Source organism: Mus caroli, chromosome 2, assembly GCF_900094665.2.
Source record: "Mus caroli chromosome 2, CAROLI_EIJ_v1.1, whole genome shotgun sequence".
NCBI classification, from domain to species: domain Eukaryota; kingdom Metazoa; phylum Chordata; class Mammalia; order Rodentia; family Muridae; genus Mus; species Mus caroli.
The window spans coordinates 21,798,347-21,823,071 of NC_034571.1; the positions used below are offsets into that span (position 1 = coordinate 21,798,347).

General features: G+C 51.2%; 2 protein-coding genes across 13 annotated transcripts in view; one reads left to right on the forward strand and one right to left on the reverse strand.

The window, feature by feature from the left end:
- Nucleotides 1-11,568, forward strand: part of Kcnt1 (potassium sodium-activated channel subfamily T member 1) — a 55,426-nt gene extending 43,858 nt beyond the window's left edge. For 3 of the 9 annotated variants that reach the window (XM_029474315.1, XM_029474311.1, XM_029474316.1), the window contains 10 exons: nucleotides 215-349; nucleotides 743-854; nucleotides 1,938-2,039; nucleotides 2,326-2,409; nucleotides 2,546-2,671; nucleotides 3,001-3,021; nucleotides 3,762-4,092; nucleotides 5,406-5,468; nucleotides 8,539-8,626; nucleotides 8,755-11,568. In XM_029474315.1, coding sequence (XP_029330175.1) covers nucleotides 215-349; nucleotides 743-854; nucleotides 1,938-2,039; nucleotides 2,326-2,409; nucleotides 2,546-2,671; nucleotides 3,001-3,021; nucleotides 3,762-4,092; nucleotides 5,406-5,468; nucleotides 8,539-8,626; nucleotides 8,755-8,875 — 1,183 coding nt within the window. In that variant the 3' untranslated portion in view covers nucleotides 8,876-11,568. The remainder of the gene's footprint in view (nucleotides 1-214; nucleotides 350-742; nucleotides 855-1,937; nucleotides 2,040-2,325; nucleotides 2,410-2,545; nucleotides 2,672-3,000; nucleotides 3,022-3,761; nucleotides 4,093-5,405; nucleotides 5,469-8,538; nucleotides 8,627-8,754) is intronic. The other 6 variants (XM_021184594.2, XM_021184586.1, XM_021184589.1 and 3 more) reach the window with 4 other exon arrangements.
- Nucleotides 11,569-19,548: 7,980 nt separating this feature from the next.
- Camsap1 (calmodulin regulated spectrin associated protein 1) overlaps nucleotides 19,549-24,725 on the reverse strand; it is a 59,317-nt gene continuing 54,140 nt past the window's right edge. For 2 of the 4 annotated variants that reach the window (XM_021183950.1, XM_029473025.1), the window contains one exon: nucleotides 19,549-22,769. In XM_021183950.1, the coding sequence (XP_021039609.1) occupies nucleotides 22,467-22,769 (303 nt within the window). In that variant the 3' untranslated portion in view covers nucleotides 19,549-22,466. The remainder of the gene's footprint in view (nucleotides 22,770-24,725) is intronic. The other 2 variants (XM_029473024.1, XM_021183958.2) reach the window with 1 other exon arrangement.

The following is a 24,725-nucleotide window of genomic DNA, read 5'->3' on the forward strand; positions in this document are numbered from 1 at the left end:
GGGTGCCTGCATGGCCAGGGTGCCTGCATGGCCAGGGTGCCTGCATGGCCAGGGTGTCTGCATGGCCAGGGTGCCTGCATGGCCAGGGTGCCTGCCGTTGCTCTCTGCCCCCCTCCCCCAGACTGCCTCAAATGAGCAGTTGATCCCAATCCAGGGGAAGAGGTGCTGGGGGGATTGGGGCTGATCCTATGGTCATATTGCTTGCCCTGTGCAGCCTAGACAGCTTACTGCAGTGTGGCATCATCTATGCTGACAACCTGGTGGTGGTGGACAAGGAGAGCACTATGAGTGCCGAAGAGGACTACATGGCAGATGCCAAGACCATCGTCAATGTGCAAACCATGTTCCGGTGAGCACCTGACCCATGGGAGCTAGGCCTCATGGTGAGGACCATAGAACCCACCAGAGTCCACATCCCTGACTGTGTTCCCTACAAGAGACCCTACAGCTAGGACCATGGGGCCCATTAGAGTTCAAAGACCTCTCACCACAGGACCCACAAGAGGCTACACTTCTATGACTATGGGACCCACCACAGACTCCACAGGCTTGACCCCAAGATCTACCAGAGACCAACCCCATAGCTGTAACAATGGGACTCACAAGAGGCCACCCAGTTATGACCACAGGATCCACCATAGACCCCAGAGCCATAAGAGCCACCACAGACTCCACAGCCCGGGGACCCACTGAGGCCCTCAGCCCTGAGTGGGTGACAGCTCCCACGATCATCCTCCCTCAGGCTTTTCCCCAGTCTCAGCATCACCACGGAGCTCACACACCCTTCCAACATGCGGTTCATGCAGTTCCGTGCCAAGGACAGCTACTCTCTGGCTCTTTCCAAACTTGAAAAGGTAAGCAGGCTCCTCCTGGCAGGCCGTCCTTCACTGAAGAGCCCAGAGAGAACAGGACAAAGAGGAAGAGACAGGGCTGTGGGAGCATTGGCTACTGGCTACTCTCCTGCAGTAGCTGAGGAGACAGGCTCAGTTGCTAGTGCTCTCTGTGGTGCTACCTCCCTGAGCACCTGCAGGTCAGTGGTAATTCGCCAGAAACTGCTAACAGATACCTATAGCCCACCGGGTACCAGACTCTGCCTCTGTGCTCTACATTAGGGATCAGAGAGTGGAGAGACCTGCGTGGATCACACAGCAGGTGGGGCAGCAGTGGCAGGGCTGCTGCACTTCTGACACTGGAGTTCTATGGGAGGTATCAGGACCCATGGAAGGCATCCACTGGGTCAGATGTGGAACCCAAGGGCATAGGGACTCAGCGAGGTATTATAGACACACTAAGGACCCAGGAACTCATGGGGAACATGGGGAACTTCAGGAGTACGGAGAGAGGTCACTGTCTGTGTTGCTCTGTGCATGGTGGCTTGGCCCTTCCTGCTATGTACACAAGGGATGGCCAGGTACTGGGAAGCCATGTATTAGGATGAGGAAGTCATGGCTGCCAATGCTTGCTGTTCTGTGTGAGTCCCAAGTTCAGCCTGGGCCAGTGTGCTTGTGGAGAGCTACCAGGGACCAGCATGGCTGACTGAGGAAGACCGAGGAGCTGTCTGGGACAGTGTGTGTGAGGCCCTGGGTTCCACTCTCTTCTCAGAGCCCCAAACTCTCCCTAGGCTCTGTCCCTGAGAGTATAAGGGAATGCAGCTGGATATTCACGCCTGCTGGCCAGAAGTTTGTTAGTGTATGCACAAATGCACATCCATGTATACATACTATGCACATACAACACATGCATATGTATACATACCATGCACATATAACACATGCATATGTATAGATACCATGCACACATGATCATACACCACTTTTGCATACAAAATGCATCATAGACATACCACACAGACACGTACATACACATGCTCACATCCTATGAACACTCTGATGGCCACCCACAATCCTTTGTGCCATCTGAGGACCCCTTCCTTGCAGCAAGAACGGGAGAATGGCTCCAACCTGGCCTTCATGTTCCGCCTGCCATTTGCTGCTGGTCGAGTATTTAGTATCAGCATGTTGGATACACTGCTCTACCAGGTCAGCTGGAATGTGGAGAAAGGTGGGCAGGGTCCCATAATCCCTAGACCAGAGTCCACAGCCAATCTATGGCTGACATCTGGTCCTGCTGCTGTGAACAGGCCTCCCCAGGTCCCCCTGACTTCCTCCTGCTGGAGCAGCAGGTCTCATTGCCCTCAGGGATACCCTAGTACCACTCTGGGGGTTGGGATCCTGGTCCTTTTTGGACCTCATGTGCTGGGATGGCAGGCAGGTTCTGAGTGTGGAGGCTGGAGTATCTGCCTCACATGGCCCTGCTGCCCCACAGTCCTTCGTGAAGGACTACATGATCACCATCACCAGGCTGCTGTTGGGCCTTGATACTACACCAGGCTCCGGCTACCTCTGTGCTGTAAGTGAGGGGGGTGGGGGTGTGGGGCAGGTGTGTGGTGCCATACGGCATAGCCACCCTCTGTGGCTCACTGTAGCTCTGGGGCTCTGGGTGCTGTTGTAACTCCTCTCAGCTCAGAGATTCCCACTCATTGCAGATGAAGGTAACTGAGGACGACCTGTGGATCCGTACTTATGGCCGCCTCTTCCAGAAACTCTGCTCCTCCAGCGCCGAGATCCCCATCGGCATCTACAGGACCGAGTGCCATGTCTTCTCCTCGGAGGTACATTCCTAGTACTGTAGAGCTTCCTTACAGCCCAGTGCTGAGGAGCTGGGCGTTTGCCATGGGCTCCTTCCAGGTGGGTTCAGCGGCTAAAGCATGTACCTCCGGTAAGGACAGCTGCCACTCTGGGAAGAATGGTGACCTTGGCAAGCACCCCAGAGCTCCAGGGGGACTGGGCAGGATGTTAAGGGAGGTCTACCTGATGTGGGCAGCACGCCTCCCACCCTCCTGCCCCCTGCATGTTCTATATGGACTTGGAGAGGCCAAGGTGCACTGGGGAAGAGGCAGACACACCCACAGGTCCCAACAGCTCTTGGCTTCCTTTACAGCCCCATGATGTCAGAGCCCAGGTGAGTACCCCGGGCCCCTGTAGAGCTCTTGCTTCATGGGGCTCTTCCATACCTTGAGCAGGCCCCTGGGCAGCAGGCAGGAAATGAAAATGTGTTGGTCACTGGGCAGTTCAGGGTTGGGGGCATTTAGCAGTTACTATCCTCCCACACAGTGTGGAACTAAGGCAGAAGCAGATCCAAGATTTCAGCCCATCGTCTGTACCCCTTGCCTCAGCCCAGCTCCATGTTTATTAACAGGTGGCAGGTGCCTATATGGTCTGACCTGGCCCCCCACGCCCTCATTATCCTCCCCAGTGCCTCTCACACCCACTTAGGCAGGCACAGCCTGTTTGCTCTCCATTTGCTGACTTCCAGGGATGTGTTTGGCAGTGACACCTGCCCCATCTGTGTATGGGTAAACTGTGGTATAGACAAGGGCCCCTAGGATAAGGTCAAGATATGCTGGGCTAGAGGGACCAGGCCGGCCCTAGACGTGATGGCCCAGAGAGGCTAAGTCCTGGTTCAGAATGGAGCCAGCCTGTCTCCATTTCCCACCTTCAGCCCCAGGGAAATGGGGACAGGCTGGCTCCGTCCTGGACCAGGAGGCCAGGCAGACTGGGGTACAGATAGGAAAATAGAGCCCCACAGTTCTTCTGACCTGGAGAAGGCTGGAGTTCACACTGTGGGTCCAGGGCCCATCTCCTCTCCTGGCACACCTCATGCCACAGGGGGGCCCAGCCATAGCCCTCCTGCCTGCCCAGTCTCAGATCTCGGTGAACATGGAGGACTGCGAGGATACTCGGGAGGCCAAGGGACCCTGGGGCACACGAGCTGCATCTGGCAGTGGCAGCACCCATGGCCGTCACGGGGGCAGTGCTGACCCAGTGGAGCATCCACTACTACGTCGCAAGAGCCTGCAGTGGGCCCGCAAGCTGAGTCGCAAGAGCACCAAGCAAGCAGGGAAGGCACCTGTGGCCACAGACTGGATCACCCAGCAGCGGCTCAGCCTGTACCGGCGCTCAGAGCGCCAGGAGCTCTCCGAGCTGGTCAAGAACCGAATGAAGCACCTGGGACTGCCCACCACTGGCTATGGTAAGGGCTGGCAACAAGTCAGGGCCGGTAACAAGGCAGGGCCGGTAGGACCATAGCAGATCAGCTGATGGGCATCTCATATCTGCCTGACCCCTACAGCTGGGATGGCCCAGGTCTACCATGGCCTCCCTGGGCTTGCTCAGCAAAGGGAAGAGGGCTGTCTGCAACCACGCCATATGGAGAAGGCTCAGAGTGACCCACAAACTGATTCATTTCTACCACTCTGGAGCCTCAGTACCCCCCCCCCCATAATGTAAGGGAAAGAGTAGTGAGCCAAGCCAGCTCCCCCAAAGCTCATCACCTTCAAATGGGATACAAGTTCAGTCTTCCCATCCCATGAGAGACATGAGAGGCAAGGAGTTGGCAGGGCCACAGCACATCCCTGCCCTGGTCATCAGAGACAAGAACAGCCTGCACATTTCTCAGTCCATCCCACGTCCCTCCCAAGGCAGTCACCATAGCTCTGTTGCTCCAGAGTCAGCCTTAGGAGAACATCTGTGCAAACAGATTTTTGTAACTCCTTTCTGTCTGTGCCATTTTGGGGGTAACACCAGTGTGACTTTGATCAGGACTTCCTCTAGAGAGGTTACCTCTTGATGAGGTCAGAGGGGCCCGGGATCTCTATTCTGACCTATGCCTTGCCTCACTCTTTCAGCATCTCAGTACTCACCGTTGCCAAGGCCCAACCTACATCCATGGTCACCCTAGAGACTCCTCTAAGTAGAAGGAGCTGCCCGGGCGTCACTGGGACTGGGCATCATAGGGCATAGGCAGTACATATTGGGCATTCTGGGGATGTTCACAAGACAGTGGTAGACTTGGAGAAAGGCCTGGCTGGGGAAGACTGAGACCAAAGTTTTGAGGCCACCAGAGCCATCCCCAGCCATGCGTACAGTGTAGAGAATGTCCCGATAATGCCCTAGATCTAGTGGCCTCCTCAGTACTCCTGCCTGGGTAACCTGCTGTTCTAGGAAACTAATCACCAAGGCTAAAGGGATTCCGGCATTCATGAGCCTTTGCAAGTACAAGCAGATGCAAAGTGGAGCCCTATGACGACCTGCCCTGTGTGCCCTTTAGCCTCAGCAACCCAGCCCCCACCAAAGCTTGCCAGATAAAGCCCAGATCCTCTTTGGCAACTGACTTGCTTCTGACGCCACTAGTGCTGGCCACCATTCTCCCAGCGTGGACGGTGTCTGCGTGCAGCTGGCCACTGTCCCCCACCCATTCTGTGCCAGCGTGCCCACCCTGCCAATGCTTGCTGACCTGTCTCTCTCTCTCTGTTTCTGTCTGTGCCTCTCCTATGTGTTCCATAGAGGACGTAGCAAATTTAACAGCCAGTGATGTGATGAATCGGGTAAACCTGGGATATTTGCAAGGTAATTCTGCTCTAGTGAATACCGACCACCACACAGGGGATGTGTCAACCCTTTGCCACCTTGGCTGGGCCAGGCAGTGACCAGAAGAGAGGGCTTTGTGTGTCCACAGTGGGTTCTCAGACCTTCTGCCTCCCTCCTTGGTTTGGGCCTCCTAGATGAGGGCCGAGGGAGCCCAGATGATGGAACCCACCCTGGTCTCAAAATACTTGACCCAGTTCTGTTAGGATGTGCCATGCCACCTAGCTTTGTACTGAATAGGCAGCAGGCCATCCCAACAACAGCTGGTCTCTCTGGCTAGTCCCAAGAGATTCCCAAATTCCCTGTGTGTCTCAGTAGGCAGGCATGAGGATGGAACTTAGCGTTGGCATTCTGTGCCAAAGCATAGACAGACTTGGATTACTCAATCCAGGTAGACGTGGGGGCTTCAAGAGAAGTCTTTCTGCTTGAGACAGAGATCTACTTACTTCTCATCTGTGTGTTTCACCTCCTCTACGGAGCTATCCCTCCCTGAAGCCCAGAGCAGAGGCTAAGCCACTGCCTTTCAGTGTCTCCCCTCAAAATGGGTTGTCAAGGAGCTTTAGGGGTATCTGAGCTCAGTTAAGCTGGGCCCTTATTTGCAAGGATGGCTGTGGGCAGCCACAGAAGTGAACTGTTGGCATCTCTGGGCTTGTGGTTTTTCTCATCCTGCCACCCATAACAGCATTCATGGAAGCTGGGCCCTCTGCTGGGCACTTGGGGTTCTGATCTAGGGCTGGTGACTTCCATGAACCAAGTGTATCCTGCACCCAGTTACATCTGCTTCCTGTGTGGCTGCTAGGCAAAGGTGGGCAGGCAAGGGCTTGGGCAGCTCCTACAGGGTCCCAAGATGCTCTTGGGTGTACAGTGAGTGTCACCTATGTGCTCACTGGAGAAAATGTGCGAGGACTCAGCAACAGGAACTCACAGTACCCTACGGGCATCATGGGCTGGCATCAGGATGTCTGGCCAGAATGTCACACTGTGCTCAGAAAAGGGCAATACCAGGGAGGAGTTGGGGCCAGGAGCATAGCCGCTGGAGTTACTCTGGCTCTGGGATGAGCAAGCTGAGAATCCAGTTATTACCCTCTAGCTACATGGGAAATGGATGTAGAGGGCCAGGGCCTGAATCTCGGGAATACTGGGCTGGGGGAAGGGGAAGGAGGAGAGGGGACACAGCTGTTGCAGAGGCATGATCTGTTGGGAGTTTCCATTCTAGAAGTGCATTCAAGCCAGGTCTTGTCCCCACCTACCCCTACACCTGCTGTCCACCTTTCCCAAGCATGGGGGCTGCTGAGGCCATCTCAGGGCAGTTAGCTTGCCTTCCCCATCCCAGCAGTTGGGAGTCAGTGCCACAAGACTGACCACAGCCCCTCCTTGCACTACAGCTGGAATTTGGCATGACCCCCTCAACTCAACACTGAGCCAGGCCTAGTCCCATCCTGGGCTTTGCTAGTCTCAGACATTCCAAGATCTGACCCCGGTTGGAGGAGAATCACGACCCAGGGCCTAGCCCTGACAGGGGAAGATCCAACAACAGCTTCTCACAGCCAGGCTTCTAGCCCCACCTTTAGGATGACTTTATGGTGGTCACGACAGAAATGAATCAGTGCTGTGGTCTGGAATGTTGTGCTCACACCTGAATACTCTTGCTTCTGCACAAACCCTGCTGTCCCTGCATTACCCACGCCACTGCATGAGGGCCTTGGTCCCAGAATCACACCTCTCCCATTTGGCTCCCAGCATGAGTCATACCATGGGTATCTTGACTGTAGGATTTGAGGGGGGGAGGAGCAAAAACTGATGCTCATCCGACAGAACAGCCTTCCTATATGGAGGGCAGGCCACCAGGCCTTCCTACCCTGCAGAAGTAGATGGAGGTGTTGACTCCCATTTCAACTACCCCAGGTACAGACTGTTTGAGGTGCCCCACCCCCATTTCTCAGAAGCATTTTGTGCCATATTCCTTCATCCTGGAGCTACAGTTCTGAGAGCTGAGGCATGCCCCTCCCTGGCTCAGTTGGCTACCTGGCAGATTCTTTAGTTTCACAGAAGGGTCAGTCTCTTTCTTAGGGCTATGTCCAGCATGACCAAAGGATAGAGAGAAATGGAAGGAGTCAGGTAGAAGATGCCCTGTCTCAGTTCACCTTCATTTTGTATGTTCATTGAGTCCAGTAATACTTCTAAATATGAAGCAGGTATATTGAGGTCAGTAAGCTAAGGGCCATTGCCAGGACTGTATGAGGCCATGGTGACCTGCTGGCCAAGCACAGGCACCAATGAGATAACAGGCTGCTTCTCCAGACTGACCACATTCCCATGGGTCAGTCCCTGGTCACCCTGGGGCTAGGAGCTTGTGGCAGCAGAGCCACAAGCAGGAGGGAATGACCCTGTTCTCTGATCAATGAGTCCGAAGTATAGGGAGTAGAGGTGGCCTTCCCAGTCCCCAGGAATGGGGCTCCTGTAGAGCACTTCAACTGAGGTTGCAGCTTATGTACATATGTAGGTGTGAGGTAGATGGAGTGTGTATGGGGGGTGTGTGTGCATGTGGGTATGTCATGTGCAGGTGACCAGTAGTGTTTATGGGTACACAAATGTATATGTACAGATGCATGTATATAGGGTATGCACAGGTCCTTGCAGGTGTGCTTAAGTGTGCACAGTTATATGTTCAGGTGAAGGCATGCATGGATATGCACAGGTGTACTCAGGTGTTGTGCAGGGATGTGTGCATCTGAGCATATGCACCTGCCCATACAGATCTGTAAGAAGCAGGCATGTACAGGTGTGCTCGGTAACTCTGTCCTGGCCCCACACACTGGTGAGAAGTCATCTAAGGTTGGCTCGCAGCTGAGCAACCTGCACAGGCAAGTGGGAGCCAGTGCTCTGCTCTTCCTATGGCTGAGCCCTGCCAAGTGCAGGCAGGAGCTGTGGACAGGTGTCAGAATCCATCTGGGGCCAGAAAGGAGGGACAACTAGCTCCCCTGGCTCCTTGGGGCCCCGCAGAGCTGTACTGGGTGGGGCTGTGGTGACACTTAGGCTATGTCCTTTTCAGATGAGATGAACGATCATCACCAGAACACCCTTTCCTATGTACTCATCAACCCCCCGCCAGACACAAGACTGGAGCCCAACGATATTGTGTGAGTACCAAGTGCTGGCCGTCCCAGCATCAGGCATTGGGGAGGGGGGCAGGAATCACCTGGCACGGACCTGGTGTGGCTGCCTACCTGGCTTGCCATTCCAGGACCAGCCTTGGTGTCTTCTGCAGGTACCTCATCCGTTCCGACCCCCTGGCCCATGTGGCCAGCAGCTCCCAGAGTCGGAAAAGCAGCTGCAGCAACAAGCTCTCATCCTGTAATCCTGAGACCAGGGATGAGACCCAGCTCTGAGCCCCATGCTGGGGCGAACAGGACAACGCACAAGAGAGGAGACGTTGTCATAGGCTGGCCTGGCCCAAGCAGGCTGCATTATGACTTTATACAGTGGCTCCAAGACTTGCCCCCAGGAAGGAAATCCTCTCAGTGGGGCCAGTCGTGAGACCAAAGTGGCATGAAGCATTTTTTTTAACCTTTTTTTACAAATCTGAATGATTTGCATCTCTTTACATAGCTGTACCACAACTCGTGACTGGGGTCTGGCTAAAGTGTGAGGCAAGCAGACAGGACAGGGACTGGACACTATCCTGGATCCCTCCGTCTTGCATGGCTTCACGCAGCAGTTTCTGAAGGGGTGCTGGGGTGCATGGGAGAAGTAACGACCTGGAACCGGAGAGTTCCCGAGGGGACCGGGGAGTCCTCCTGCATGGAAGCCAGCTGTGTTCTCTAGCCATTCAACATGCTGTTCCGATCAGTTTCTGCATGGTTCTGGGACTACACCAGGGCCTATGGGGTGCCTCTCCCCAGAACCAGGCAAGGGGCCAACCAGTAAAGGTGCCATGCCCTTTAAGAAGAGAAAAACAGAGGGGCTTAGAAACCTGGTCGGGAGAGCCCCATTCTGAGTCTGAGCTCTGCAGCCCCTGCATGGGGGAGGGGGACCACAGTGGCTCCCCCTGAAGTCCTGAGCTGTGGATGGAAGTCAAATGTTCTTTCTGGCTCTCACACTTGAGCTTCCCTAGCCATGGCCTTTGGGGACATCAAACTGGCAGATGATGTGTCTCCACAGACCATTTCACACTCAAAACTCTTGTCTCTAAACTCCTGATCTGAGAAGCACAATTAGCTCTGGGCCCTGGTCATGCCTCAGGTCTCCAGGGATTGCTTCAGGCAGCTGACTTCATTCTTGTTTATGGTTTGTATGATCAGAACTGGAACCTTCTATTAAAATGGATACATCCTGCAGGCATGCATGGAACAAGGCAGCCCACCATAGCTCTGGAATGGTGGGGGGGGGGGAGACAGCTGAGGCTCACCTGTTTTAGGGTTAGAATTGCCTTATGTATCCCTCACCCCAGACTTCACAGACTAACTCCCAACCTCTGGGATGGCCAGCAGGGCCTTCCCAAAACAGTAATGAAATCCTCTGTGGCTGCAGGGCCTAGGCAGCTGCCCCAAGGTGTATGGGGACGTGATCCCCAGAGGACCCCTTGGCAAGCTTTCCATTGGTTTCCCCCTATGGTCCAGCATGTCCCAGAGATAGGCACAACTCACTTAAGGTCCCAAACCCTTGGAGATCAACCCTTACCCCACACTTGGGAGGAAGGTGCCCCTGATGACTATGTGAACTTCCCCCTTAAGTGTCCTGAAAGGTTGGGGTGAAGGGATGGGACCAAAGGGCCTACACTTCCTCAGCCAGAGCAGATGGAGCCTCAGGAGAGCAGGCGATAAGGGTCAAGGCAGTTGCTGTAGCTTTCTCGAGAGTCCTTGCACCTATGTCTCCCCTTCCCATAACCTGCCTGCATATCCAGCCTTCCTACTGCCACTCCGGGCCTGTTGGAACCTTCTTGCTCACAAAGTATGCATGAGTCCTGGTGAGGTGTAATGGGACAGAGCTGGCTGTAAGGACTCAGGGAAGAAGTTTGGGGGCTTGGGTAGAGAAGCAGGTGGCTCACACAGGGCTTGGCTGGCCAGGACTTATCTAGGCTAGGGTCTGTCAGTGGCCATCACTCTGGAGCAGGAGGGGTCTGAGTCTATACTCACATTCTATGTCCCTGCTCAGCCACCTGCCAGGCTGCTGAGCCCAGAGAAACAGGAAAGCTGGTCTTCATCTAGATGGGACTAAATAGCCTTCAAGTCCATGCTGGAGGAGCTGCCGCTTCTGAGGCACCTTGGGGAAAGCCACCTGCTCCGGGCCCTGTCAGGATGTTTACTCTCGTGTTTATCTGCAGCATGGAAACACATTTCAGTCTCTAACAGTGTGTGGGGAGGGCACTCCTCCCACAGTTAAAGACAGATACTTCCAGCCCAGCCTTTGCTAGCTTTTAAAGATGCCCAGCCCTGGGGCTGGCATTTGGGCCAGGAGGATTTGTGTGCTGAGATACCAGTCACCAGATCAATAAAAGCCACCTGCACACCTGGAATTCTCCATAGCTTCCATTGCCTTCATCTCTAGGCCTGGAAGACTGTCTTTTGCAGTATCCCTGTCTCCCACTGTCTTTGGACACCACCGATTCTCCCAGTCCTCATACTCTACTGGTCTTAAGGGCTCTCATGAGACACTCGTTCCCAATGGACAGGGTCTGTCCCAACCCATGAAGAGGCAGAATTTACACACAGCAACAGAATGTTCAAGGTATACAAAATTAGCAAGAAGCCTTTTTTTTTTTTTTCATTCCTAACTACTTGGAATCGTAACTCAAAATAGTGTCTTGGGTGCTGTACCCTGTGCTAAGTGAAACACTGGCAGCCGTGTTGTGTTGTGAGGGGCAGCTGGGCCTGGGAGCCGTTCTGCTGTGGGAGCTGGGAGCCTGGGAAGCATGTGTTTGCTGCAGGTTCTAGGCTATCTTAGTAACATGTATTTACAGATGGGCAGTGACAGACAGAGACAGGAATATCTAAGCTTAAGTACTCAGTGCAGAAAAGCAGGCAGGGCAGAGACGGAGACCAAGGCAAGGGCTAAAACACTTGCACACAGAAGTTAACACCAATCCAGCTACATGTCTGCCACGCCAACTGAGGGTAGCTTTAGGTGGCCAATGATAAAACAGACCTACAATGGACAGAAAGAAGACTATGAGACATGACCCATCCCCCAAGTCCCTCTCACTCCACCACATGTCCCCATGCTCCAAGGCCTCTCTTTGGGGGATTTCAAGGCAGATTTCTGAGAGGATGTGACTGGTCTGCATTTGCCTGAACCCCCAGGCTATGCTCAGTCCCACCATGCTCTTAACCAGCCATACTGACCCCTCATCTTAGGCCCCACAGAGTCACACACCACAACACCCTCAAAAGGACCTTTCTATCTGAGTCACAGTCGTCCCTGTTGGGTTAGTTTCATTAGGAAGACAGTGTAGAATACAAAGACAAATTGCATTCGAGTGACAAGAACAGTGTTGCGGTGGGGAAGCTAACAGTTTTAGATACTTCCTTACTAATTTCAGTTTATTTTGTCTTCCCTTCTAAGAGGCAGGTTCCTTAAGAATGGGGTTCTGGGTGTCTAATGCTCACTGTGCACAAAGCAGATACATATCTTGGGTATCATAAGTTTGGGGTATATTGTTTTTATTCTCTCACACATTATATCCCTACTGCAGTTTTCCCTCCCCAACTCCTCCCAGTACCCACCACCACCACCCCGCCCCCCACCCCAGGATCAACTCCTCCTGTGTTTCCCTTCAGAAAATAAAAATAAGCAAATAAGCAAAAGCAGGCCTCCCAGGGATATCTACTGAACATGGCCTAACAAGATACAATAAGACTTGACAAACTTTCACATCATGGGTGGATGTGACAACCCAGTAGGAGAAAAAGGGTCCCCAGCACAAAGGAGTCAGACACCTCCCACTCCCATTGTTAGTCCCATAAGAACATGAAGGTGTACAACCATAAGGGTTATGCAGAAAACCTAGCTTAAAACCATACAGGATTTGTGTCTTGTTACTTCAGTTCCTGTGAGCTCCTATGAGCACAAGGGGGCACATGTCTACCCCAGGCCCTGCAGTGTAGTTTCCCAATGCAATTGCAACTCACACAGGGCACCCAATAATGGTTTAGCCTTGAGCTGGGGGTGACATCTGCCTATCTAGATAGACAGCCTCAACCCTGGCCCAGAGTTCAGAGCCCTGGTCTCTGCGTGGACAACTCTGGGTAGCCCTAACAGGTGCCTACCAGGGGTGGGCAGTTTGAACACAGCAAGCCCCGCCCTCACCTCTGTTCACACCCTTTGCATCCAGGCACATACTCGTACTTCCTTCCCCGGCCCAGGGCCTGCTCTTCCTCCAGGTGGGAGCATCCAGCTCTGAACATCTTACGCACATCAACAGATGTTTAAACAGCTGGCTGTGGTCCAGGAGACAGCAGACAATAGGGCTCTTATACTGTCCACTCCCAGACTCTGCTGAATGAAGTACATGTTCCCTAACTAGGATGCAAAACGGCACACCTTGTCTTTTGCATGGCTTGAGGAACTCCTCCTTCACAGACTCAGATATACTCATAAGACTGGAGGGCAGGTGGGTGGGCACTCCCTTCACCAGGGAAACTGAAGCCCAGGCCCACTGTTAAGAGCTCAGAGCAGCAAGGCCCAAGCTTGGACTTTGGAAGTAAACTTCTTAGAACCTCCATCATCTCACCAGCTTAGACTGCTGGGACAGCGCTACCTTTGGGTGGCACCTACACCAACTGTCCATCATGAAAGCCCAAGGAAGCCACAAAGGGCAATCAGGCTGGGACAGACCACCCTGCCTCTCTCCTCTAAGTAGCACCTCTGGTCCCTGCTCTGTCCACTCTTCTCAGGAAGTCCTTGCAACCAAGACAGCCCTGGCCAGGGCCCTAGAACCAACAGGATCTGCATAGAACATTGGCATAAGCAAATATTACAGGCTGCACTGATGACCTGCAGAGGGGTCCCTACTTTGGAGGCACTGCCATTATCTGTTAAAATTTCACCTGAAAAACTTTAATTTTCCTAAGCCATGCAAGAAGATGAAACCTCACCCACTATGGCACAGTGAGAACACAAACCAAGCCGGGTGTGGTGGCACATAGCTTTGATCCCAGGATTCAAGAAGCAGAGGCCAGCCTCTGCTGGTATGCATACCAAGACCAGCCAGGGCTAGATTAGGCCCAGTAGAAAAAGAAAGGGGGTGTGGAGTTGGGGAGGGTTGCCTAAGGATGGCTTGTACTTAAGAACTGCTGCTCTCCAGAGGACCCATGTTTGGTTCCCAGCGCGCACACACACACACACACACACACACAAAACTGGCAGCTCACAAGCATCTATAACCCAAGTCCCAGGAGATCTGAGGCAGCACACAGTCATATACATAAAACCAAAAACCCCACAAAATTTCTCACCATGGTGAGCAGAGCATGGTGAGACAGCCAGAGGTGCATCGGGGCTGCCAGGCTCTGCCTCTGCCCCTCAGCACTTAGGTCCAGTGAGTCCTACTTCCCTTGTGTCCAGAGATCAGCCGAGGACAGCATCCTCCGAGGCTGCTTGAGCCTAGAGAAGCATTCTGATTCCTGTGACCTCGGCACTAAGTCCACTTCACATACCTGATCCTAGCGCTCCATCTTATCAGACCAGACTAGCTGGTAACGGGAGCAGTTCACTCTGCTTCGTGATCCCCAACGAAAGTACACCAGGCCCATCAGCAACCCAGGCAGCAGTCAGTGTGGACCAACCTCTGTGCCTGCCCCCATAGGAACCAACATCTCATCCATCACCTACTCTGCCCACGACTACGGGGACCTCTCCTCCCCTGTGCACCTCAGAGTCACACCATGTAGCCCATGCTGGCTGCAAGTTTATGATCCTCCGCTTTAGTGCCCATAGTACTCGCGTTATGGCATTGTGTTTCATATCGAACACATATCACTGTGTTCTTTGGGCAGTTTCTAGTATTTTACCATACAGAAATGGGAGGAAACTCCTGTGAGGTCAGGTCTCCCAGTAGAAGTCTGGCTGAGTTGACATCTGCCATAGACAAGTGTGTGCAAATTCCTATGTTGAGACCCTAAGCCCCAGAATTTTAGAATATGATTGGCTTTGCTAGAAGGTTTTGAAAGACAAGGACCATGGAGACAAGAACATGAGCGATCCAACCCCGCCTCACTGGTGATCTAAGTGGTCAGGCCACAGATACAGAAGGACAGCTACATAAGGATACAGGGTGGAGACTGTATGAGAGGAGGAAGGTGGCCACAGGAGTTAGCCCTGTCACCCCTTATCTCAGGCCTCTAGCCTCCAGGACTGTGCAGGGCACACCATGCTGTAAGACGTATGTGGGTGTATGTGGTGCGGCATGTGGGGGGGTGTGTGTGTGGCATGAATGCAAGTGCTCCCAGAAGCCAAGTCAACTTCTGGCATAAACACTACAAATTGTCAGCAGACTAAATCTGACAATATGTAGGTCAGAGCTGGGTCATTTATTCCAGGAAAACAGGTTTCTCTAAACACCCAGAAGGCGTGATGGTAAGAACAGAATCACCATCTTTTCAATGGGATAAAATGAACCCTGTAAAACTCAACCTAATTCTAGTACACTAAGACAGGAAACCTACAGTCAGGAACGCCACAATGCCACCAGGAGGATGCCCGGCCGCTCTCCCAGGCACAGCCAGAAGGCAGGAAAGACACAAAAGCCTTAATAGAGCTACAAAGGAAGGACAAGCAAACATTCCTTTTCATAGGATGTTAACAGAGTTCAAGTGCCTCTAAAATTAATAAGAATAAAAGTTGAGTAAGACTGCTCATGGCTGAAAAATCATTTGTGTTTATATGCTGCCTGCATCAGTGCTATTAATAGGAAACAAATTATAGGTACAAATTCACAGTACACTCACTGAGAGCCAAGCTGCAGGTGCAGCCTAACAGGACCTGGCAGGGCTCACCTAGAAGACACAGGCACTGTCTTCTTCCAGCCTTCTGAGGAGTTTTGTTACCTCTGTGGTCTCAACTCCCCTGCCTGTATTTAACTCTCTGGGTGGATCCTCACCCACGTACCCACCCACAGACCACGGGCCCAGAGAAAAGGAACAAAGTCACAGAGCAGCAAGCATTGCTGATAGGGAGAGTGGAGGGGACAGTGTTGGTCACTAGAGATCTACCCAGAAGCAAACAGACAAGATGCCTACACTTTCCTAAGCCCAAATCCAACCCCAGGTGTATGGCAGGCTGAGAACCAATGAGCCAAAACCAAGAAGGGTTTGAGGATACTTTAAAAGACTTCATGACCCTATAGCATAGAATTTTTCAAAACTAGTTACAAAAACTTGATAATGCAGCCCTAGAAATTTTAAGATTTTTTTAAAATTTTTTTTTGTTTTTTGGTTTTTTTCAAGACAGGGTTTCTCTGTGTAGCCCTGGCTGTCCTGGAACTTACTCTGTAGACCAGGCTGGCCTCAAACTCAGAAATCCGCCTGCCTCTGCCTCCCGAGTGCTGGGATTAAAGGCGTGCACCACCACGGCCTGGCGAAATTTTAAGATTTAACAAAGTATGAAAAGTGGAAAAAGCTAATCAATTTGCAAAAGATGACAAAATAGATAGGCAAAAGCTTGTATAGACAGCGTCCAAAGCAAAAAGTACAGCCAGCCAATGAAGAGAGAGAAAGACGGTCAATTTCATGTGGTCAGAAACGCCCATCAAGAGCTGGGCGGTGGTGTTGGTGGAGACAGAGGCAGCAGGGTCCCTTTGAGCTCAAGGCCAGCACAAAACAAAAACAAAACAAACTCAGCCCTGATGAACACATGACTGAACAAATGACAACCCATGTTGATCCAAAGTCCGGACCCTCCAGGACTCCCTCCCCATGAGCGCACTGCGCACTGCGCACCTGGCCAGCACCTGGCCACGTAGGCCCACAGGCTCACACTGCAGGAGCAGGACTTGTGGGGCCTCCTCTGACATCCTCCACTTTTCTCACTAGGAAGCCGGAGGGCAATGGTTCCACCGTCTCTGCTTCCTCAGCAGCCTCCCTGGGTCTGAGATGTACCCTCTCTCTACTATACCATCAGAATGAGTTTGCACAGCAGGCCTCAAGCCTGCCCCCTGGTTTACATGCTGCCTGCATTTCCCTCTCAGGGGCAGGGAGCCTCATGGAGTAGGCAACTGTGATGGTTTGGACCAGGGAGTGGCACCATTTGGAGGTGTGGCCTTGTTGGAATAGGTGTGACCATTGGAGTAGGTGTGTGACTGTGGGTGTGGGCTTAAGACTCTCACCCCGGTTGCCTGGAAGTCAGTCTTCCACTAGCAGCCTTTGGATGAAGACGTAGAACTCTCAGCTCTGCCTGTGCCATGCCTGCCTGGATACTGCCATGCTCCCACCTTGATGATAATGGACTGAACCTCTGAACCTGTAAGCTAGCTCCAATTAAATGTTGTTTTGGTCATGGTGTCTGTTCACAGCGGTAAAAACCCTAACTAAGACAGCAACCCATACCTCCAAGCCTACCCACATAAGTGCCAACTGAATGCTGGCACATGCTGCCACAGGCTTACCCACGTGGCATCTCACATGGCACTAGGGACACTCCAAACAAGAATGCCAAGCACCTGGCAGCACTGAGGAAGGCAGAGACAAAAGAGTCAACTTGTACTTACATGCTCTGGTCTGTGCCTATTTAATACCCTCAGTGAATGCCATGTTTTAAAGTAAACACAGAGGGCTGGCGAGATGGCTGAGTTTGGTTCCCAATGCTACGTCAAGTGGCCCACAACTACCTTCTGGAAACTGGGCCGGTTATTCAATGGCTGTAGTTGCAATCTAGGGCAAGGAAGACCATTCCACAGCAGAAGGTTCCCTGCAGTGTTTGTGGCAAGGTGGTGCCCATGGGAATGGTGGGCTTAGATGGTGCCAAGACCACCTGGATCAAGAGGCTTCTCCTTTGCTCCCAGATATCCAAAGGTGGATGCTCTATCTACTTCAGTAGCTCTAGGGAAAATATGCCAAGCATACGAATAAGTCTGCAGTTGTGGAGTGGGAGACAGAACAGAGAGCTGTGCATGAGCTTAAGTGGAGGGCAGACTATCCTGGAAGGGCTCCTCCAGTCTTCAACACACATGTGCCCCTAGTACCTCTGGAAGCTCTGCAGGAAGGGATTCTCTCTATAGAGACACGGGACATGGTGGTCTCAGAGCAGGCCTGCTATCCCAGAGGGAGTCCAGGGCCCATGACCATACTTACAATGTGACTTCATTGTCCCCAGCATGCCCAGTCGCGGCTGCTGCTGAGGGCATGCCCTCTGCTCTCCAGTCGCTGCTGCTGCTGAGGGCATGCCCTCTGCTCTCCCAGAAGCTGCTTGAACCCAGCTTCCGAGGTAACTGTCCGTTTCCTTGCGTTCACCTGACAGACGTTTAACCACTTTCATTGACCGTCCATCAATTACTAACAGGCACAGGGACACAGCTCAACAGAGATCACCGGGACTTTAAACAATCTGGGCATTAGCAAACGGCATCCTCATCTGATGCCAAGCCTAGAACCACAAGGCCCAGAGTGGGGACTGGGCCCACTGTTAACCAGCAGTGGCTACATCTCCCCAGAGCACTGTTCCTGCCAGGGTCTGCTCTCCTGGGAAAAGAAACAGTAAACTGGCTGCTTGTGAACCAAACAAACAGTTGAGGAAACAAACACAAAAACAGCTTAAATGTCACTATGAGATAGCAGCACGACAACAGTCACAAGCTCAAAACTGCAGCTATGGTAGGTAAATGGACTGGTGTGAGTGGATAAGGCCGTGATAAAGGTGAGCCCAGCAAACGCCTGGTGAGAATTCACTTAGCACTGCCTGGCTGTCCCACTCCCATTTAGGAAGATCTACCTTGAACTACAGATCCAGCATAGAGACCAAAAGCCAAGCTGTCTTTCGAAACAATAGCTGTATCAGTTCAACTTAAACACACAGAAGCCCTTGTCTTCAGCTCTAGACCTGGGAGTTTGGCTGGTCCTAAATCCCTACACAACAGCAAATACAGGGCCATTCTCTCAGGCCACCCAGCTTTGTGTCTACAACTAGTAGCAGTGGCTACCCAGGGCTTCCATCAGCCCACATAATCAAACATGAGAGAACACCCTTCCCTCCCAAACACAAGGGACTACTCTCCTGCCTATGGCATGAAAGAGTTTCTTTCTCTTTATGCCAGAAAATACGACAGGGCCATTTCCAGCCAGGAGACAAACCTGAGATATCACAGATGTTGGAGTGGGGACAGGCACCCTACCCTCTAAAGCTTGTGGTGCGCAGAGGGACACCAACCAGAATCTTTGCTCAGGCACCAGCTTTCAGAACAAGTGTGACGAGGGTCTCCCTTCTCCCAGTAAAGATGCTACCATACTGCTGCAAGGTCTGTACCATCCACCCTAACTACAAAGAACTACTACACCCTGACTTGAACCAGTCACGGGGTGCAGCCTGGACTACATGTTCTTCCTTACCATGCAGGTGTTGCTATGTCCTCCTTACCACTTGGGGAACTAGGGAAAGTAGACCCTGGATGGTAAAGACACTGACTGTACTTTCCCAGGCCACAACCTGGCAAATAGGAGGGATGGCGGGGCTAGGGGAGGAACCTGTCATCCACGCCCTGTATTGTCAGGGAAGTTTGCATCACAGCTCTGACATCCCCAGCCATACCTTTGCACAGGCCTCCCAATGGTGGCATGGTCACACCGGAAGATGCCGGACACCTCTCACAGGTTTGAGAGCTGACACAGCTTTTGTCAACACAAACCTAGAAAGACCTGGGAGACCCACTGAGGAACGGCCTCCATCACATTGTCTGTGTGGTTTAGGAGGGTCGAGCCTGTGTGAAATGGCAGCAGAGCAAGCGGGGGGGGGGGGGGGGGGGGAAGCAAGCCAGGGAGCTGCATCCATGCCCCACTGTCTCTGCTTCAGTGCCTGCCATGGCTTTCCTCAGTGGTGGATTGTAATCTGTGATCCAGATAAACCCTTTCTTCTCAAGTTGTATTTGGTCGTGGCTTTTATTATGGTTTTCATTTCTCACAGCAACACAAAGCTCAGAACACCAGTGATACCAGATACCAAAAGCACCTCCAGAGTGCACCTCAGACACCAGGAAGACCCTGAGTCAGCAAGGTACAAGTTTATTGCCAAGGAATCAGTGAGAAACAAGAGGATGCTGGGCATGGCTCGTTCCCAGTTGGGGCTTGTGACTTGGCCATAGTCACAAAACAGAAGTTAGTACTGGCTTTACACATGTGGTACTGGACACAGATAAAATGAAATCACCAATAGGCTCAGGCCACCAAGATCAAAGCCATTTTACTAGGTAAACCAGCACCAATCTATAAAGGTTTACTCAAGTTGATTAACTTTCAACAAGAAAAATGTACTTTTAACACTTTCTTCTTCCAAATGACAACCAGAGTTTCAAACAATCTAGAAGTAAATTTTGTATTATGCCACTTTTCAATATTGCCTGAGTAGTCTGGACCTTAAAAGTCTGATTGGAGATTGTATTGCAGAAACACACCTAGAATACCAGGTCAAAAGGTCACACTAGAAACAGTATCTTTGGCATGCATACACACATGTGTACGCAGGCCACATGTACACGTTTGTGTGCATATACTCATATATGCACATACAGGTACATCCCACATTGACACACACATGTAGACCTGCACATCTAGTTCTGAGATTTTTTTTTTTTTCTTTTTTTTCTTTTGGTTTTTCGAGACAGGGTTTCTCTGTGTAGTCCTGGCTGTCCTGGAACTCACTTTGTAGGACCAGGCTGGACTCTAACTCAGATATCTGCCGGTCTTTGCCTCCCAAGTGCTGGGATTAAAGGCGTGTACCACCACCGCCCGGCTGAGAAATATTTTTAATGCCAACCGACCTGGGCTCCTTGGGGGGGTCTGTCGTTACTAAGGAATGAGCCGCATGAGTCATCATGTACTCAATTTCTTGACACTTTCTGCCCAAAAAGCTGAGTAGCCTTCCCAGCAGTTGGTCAAGACAGTGTCCCCACACCCTGGAGGCTCCAGATCACCACCGCAAAACCCCGTACCGGAAACTTCCTAATAAAAAAAAAATCAAAACTACTTCTGTGCCATGGAACACAGAAGGCATGAGTGCGTCTGAGCCATCAAGCCACATGGCCTCCGGTCTGGGCTTGAGACACTGGCACTCTACGTCACATGCAGACCCTGCGTTCTGAGACAGCCTTCAGGACAGGCCACATGCTAACTCACCATATCAAAAGTCGAGCAGAAATGCAACTTCCTGGCCTACACCAGGTCTTCCAACTCTTCATGAAAAATAAATTCCTAGGTAACACAAAAGTCATGCGCAGCTGCCCTGAAGCCAGGAGATGTGGGACACTGTCAGCAGAAGGAGTTGTGACAACCACACACATGGTTAACAGAAAGCCAGCTCATTACTTTATTATATTTTAGTGCTCTCTTAAAATAAATATGGTAACATCAAGTGCACAGTGAGAAATGAAGACACACAGGGCAGCCGGTGACAGGTGGTCACAGACTTTAATGCTCATACAGCATAGCGCCACCCCTGACTGGATACACAGTCACAAAGAAAGAGAAGACAAGACCTCACCTCACCCCTCCAGCGTTCTGTCCCATGCTCCTTTCCTCTGTCTACATGACACTGCTAGCGCTAACACTAAGATGTCTGAGTTCCCGCTATGATCTTCAAGTCTCTCCTGCAGTTAAGACAGATTCAAGTAACACTCTCAAAAAGAAATGTGCAAAACTACAAGTGGCTCCAGGGTCTTCACATAGCTGATCCATCACTGGGGCACCTCTGCTCCCCAGGAACGCCTGTTCTGAGGCAGGCAGCTGCCACAGGGACCAGCGGGGAAGAGACCCAAAGCAGCTACACCATTCTGAAATAACCGCGAATAACCAGCAAGGTTTAAAAGAGGCAAAAAGCAGAATTACCAACCTCACCTGAGAGCGCACACTGCACTGAGCACGCTGTTCCTCCAGAAGCAAGAACCATGGTAGCTACTAAGCCAGGCCAGGCCTTCACACCACCACAAAGGAGCCGGCAGCCAAGGGTGGAGAAGTACGCTACTATACCAAAATCTGCCTTTATTACAGTGAACATACCAGCACATTCCCCAGACCTAACCAGTGGTGGCTAAGCCGGCTTAGCTGCCGGCTTCCAATGAGGCCAGCATCAGCTAGCAGTACCCACAGCCCTCCCAACTGTGTGGCAGAAATACTCACTCCAAATATGTAAACGTCATTTTAGCAGAAGACAAACTTTGCCGATTTCAGTGCTTTTAGTGAACTGACATTTTCAGTAAACTTTTTCTGAGCAGCAAGGAACAGGTTTTTTTTTTCTTTTTTTTTTTTCAGAATCTTAGAACTGGATATAAAGGTTGGCAGTAGACACAGTCAATAAATATTATACAATTTCTAAAATGAAAAAGATTTCCCATACGAACTCTTTTTATGAAGACATTCAAACACCCTGACCCGAATGAGCCTTGGCCCTATAATCACGCACGATTACAGCTGGCCAACATGGGGCATCAGGCAATGTGCACAGGGGTGAAGGGAGGCCAGAGAGCAGATCACATTTAACTTATTCTGAAGAACTTCAAGTGAGGGGCCCACAGGCCAGGATCTCACTCCATGGTGTCCCTTATTCTGAGGATCTATCTCTGTGGTCAGCAGGGCCACGGCAGCCAGCCATGCCCATGAAAGCACAGGACTCACTCCTGCATACGTCATGCCCAGCATCCATGTGTGCAGGGGAGAGAGCATCTTCTCTGTTCTCTAGGAACTGCTGTAGAAAACTGTCCATGGCTCATCAACTTCCTACCAAGTAGATGAAAATAATAAATAGGGATCCCGTCAGCACAACCTCTCAGAGTCCTGNTTGCCGTGGTCACTTGCGANTCTGGGTCTTCTTTGGCACTGTGGGCCGCTTGGGCTGCCACAAGTGGTTATGGATCGTGAGTGCATCCACGCTGACCGACATGGTCTTGGCTGGGATCAGGTTAAACTGCTTTCGGTCTGAGCTGTATTTATATAGTTTGTCAATCATCTTCTTGGTGATGCTTTTTGGCCCCGTGCCAGTGAGTTTGTAGATCTCTTCAGTGTCGGGTTGGTAGCAGTAAAGTGCCCTGAACTGGCAGCCCGCATCTCGGAACAGAATAATATAGTGGTTGGCATCACACTTCTCCAGCTCCTGGGGAGTAGGAAGAGATGGAAAACACTGAATGCCACTCTTATACCCTAGATTCCCATTGTTGCCCAATGGGCAGGTATTATTCCAAGGCAATAAGGGTCCAATAAACATCCTCTTTTAAGAACAGACAAAACAGGTTCAGCACAGCCTCCCCACTTAAAAAAGCTATGGCTGGCCAACGAGATTTTACTAAAGACTCTGAGCAAGCAAGGAAAAATGCTGCTGAGACAAACTGAGGAATCATATAAAAAGGTGCTTCACAGCTCCATGCTGTGAAGAAACGTAAACCAAAACCAAGTGAGCACCAGTTCACAATGAACGCTAAAATAAAAAGGGCAGATATGAAATGATGTCGTCAGCTGCTCTCCACAGTGGACATGGAGTCTGTTCTCGAGGAAACTGTGAAAACTGTCTGTGGCTCGTCACCCTGTACCAAATGACATCCTGTGACCACTCTCTCTCCGAGTCCTGACTACCACGGTCACTTACATGTCTGAGTCTTCCTTCTATATGCAAAGTCAAGAATAAGGACATCCAAGGAGGCAGACCTCATGCAGATCAGTGACTGAACTAAATACAGAGAAACCTACTGAGTGATGGCTTTCAAAGGGTAGCATTTGTGAACTAAAGTCTAGATTTTACCCCCTCCTCCTGCCAAGACAGGGTTCTCTGTGTAGCCCTGGCTGTTTTAGAACTCACTCTGTAGACCAGGCAGGCCTTAAACCCAGAGATCTCCCTGCCTCTGCTTCCTGAGTGCTGGGACCAATGGCATGCGCCACCACATCCCATTCTAATAAAGCTATTACCAAGAAAGAACCTGCAGCCAACAACCTATTGACATTGCTACCAGGCTTTGCTATGCAGTGTGAGAGAATACAGTCCTACATTGTGCACTCCTCCACATAAACTCTCAGTATCAGCAGTTCCTGAGTATGGTGGGAGCTCCTGAACTTTCCAGGCATCAGACTGCAGTGTTATAATCTTAGCCTACCATCTCCAGTGAGTGCAAAGGAGACTCTGAGGCCACCCAAAAAGCAGGGTGTGCCAGACCAAGAGGAGGTCCCAGTTCTCGCCCATAAAGCCGAAAATTTAAAAGTTATAAAAATATAAAACAATGGCTTATCTTTGCTTCAGAAGAGACAATTTCAAAAACATTTGATTTTTGCCAGTGTAATGTAATGGGTTTATTGTTGTCTATCCTTTGTAGTATGTACATGTGTATGATGGAAAGGGGACACATGTGTAGGTCAGAGGACAACTTTTTAAACTGGTTCTCTCCTTTCGGCTACACATGTGTTCCCAGGATCAAACTCATGCTGTCAGTATTTGCTGAGCCACCTCACTGACCCAGAATGTTTTGCCTACATGTTTGTCTGTATACCACATGAAAGCCAGAAGAGGGCAGTGGTGCCCCTAGTATTAGAGTTACAGACGGTGGTGACCTGCCATGTGGGCCTAAGAGTCAAACCCCAGCTTCTAGAAGTACAGCCAGTGCTCTTAACCATTGAGATCTCTCTCCAGCCACTATCAACCTACAAATGTAAAAGATTTAAGTAGAAAAAGAAAACCCTAAGTCTGTATACAATACTGACCTAACCTATATGAACGGTGTTTAAACATGGCTGAATGAGCTCTGGTCAGGAAAAAGAGCGCCACCTGCAGGCATGGCAGCTGTTGTGTATCAGGGTCCCTCAACATTAAAGATCACCCATTTCCTGAAGTGTGGCTCTGTAAGGAAGCTGGTACATAACTTCCTGGGTGTCGAAATCAATGGCTGACAGGAAGGCTCCTTGTACTGAGCTGGCTGACCATCACATTAACTCTGCCTTCCCTTTAGAGTTTGGAATTAGTTTTACATGGCTGACTACCATGTGAAAGAATACAGTTGAATTAAAAAATAAGCACATACACACATACACACACACACACACACACACACACACACACACACACACA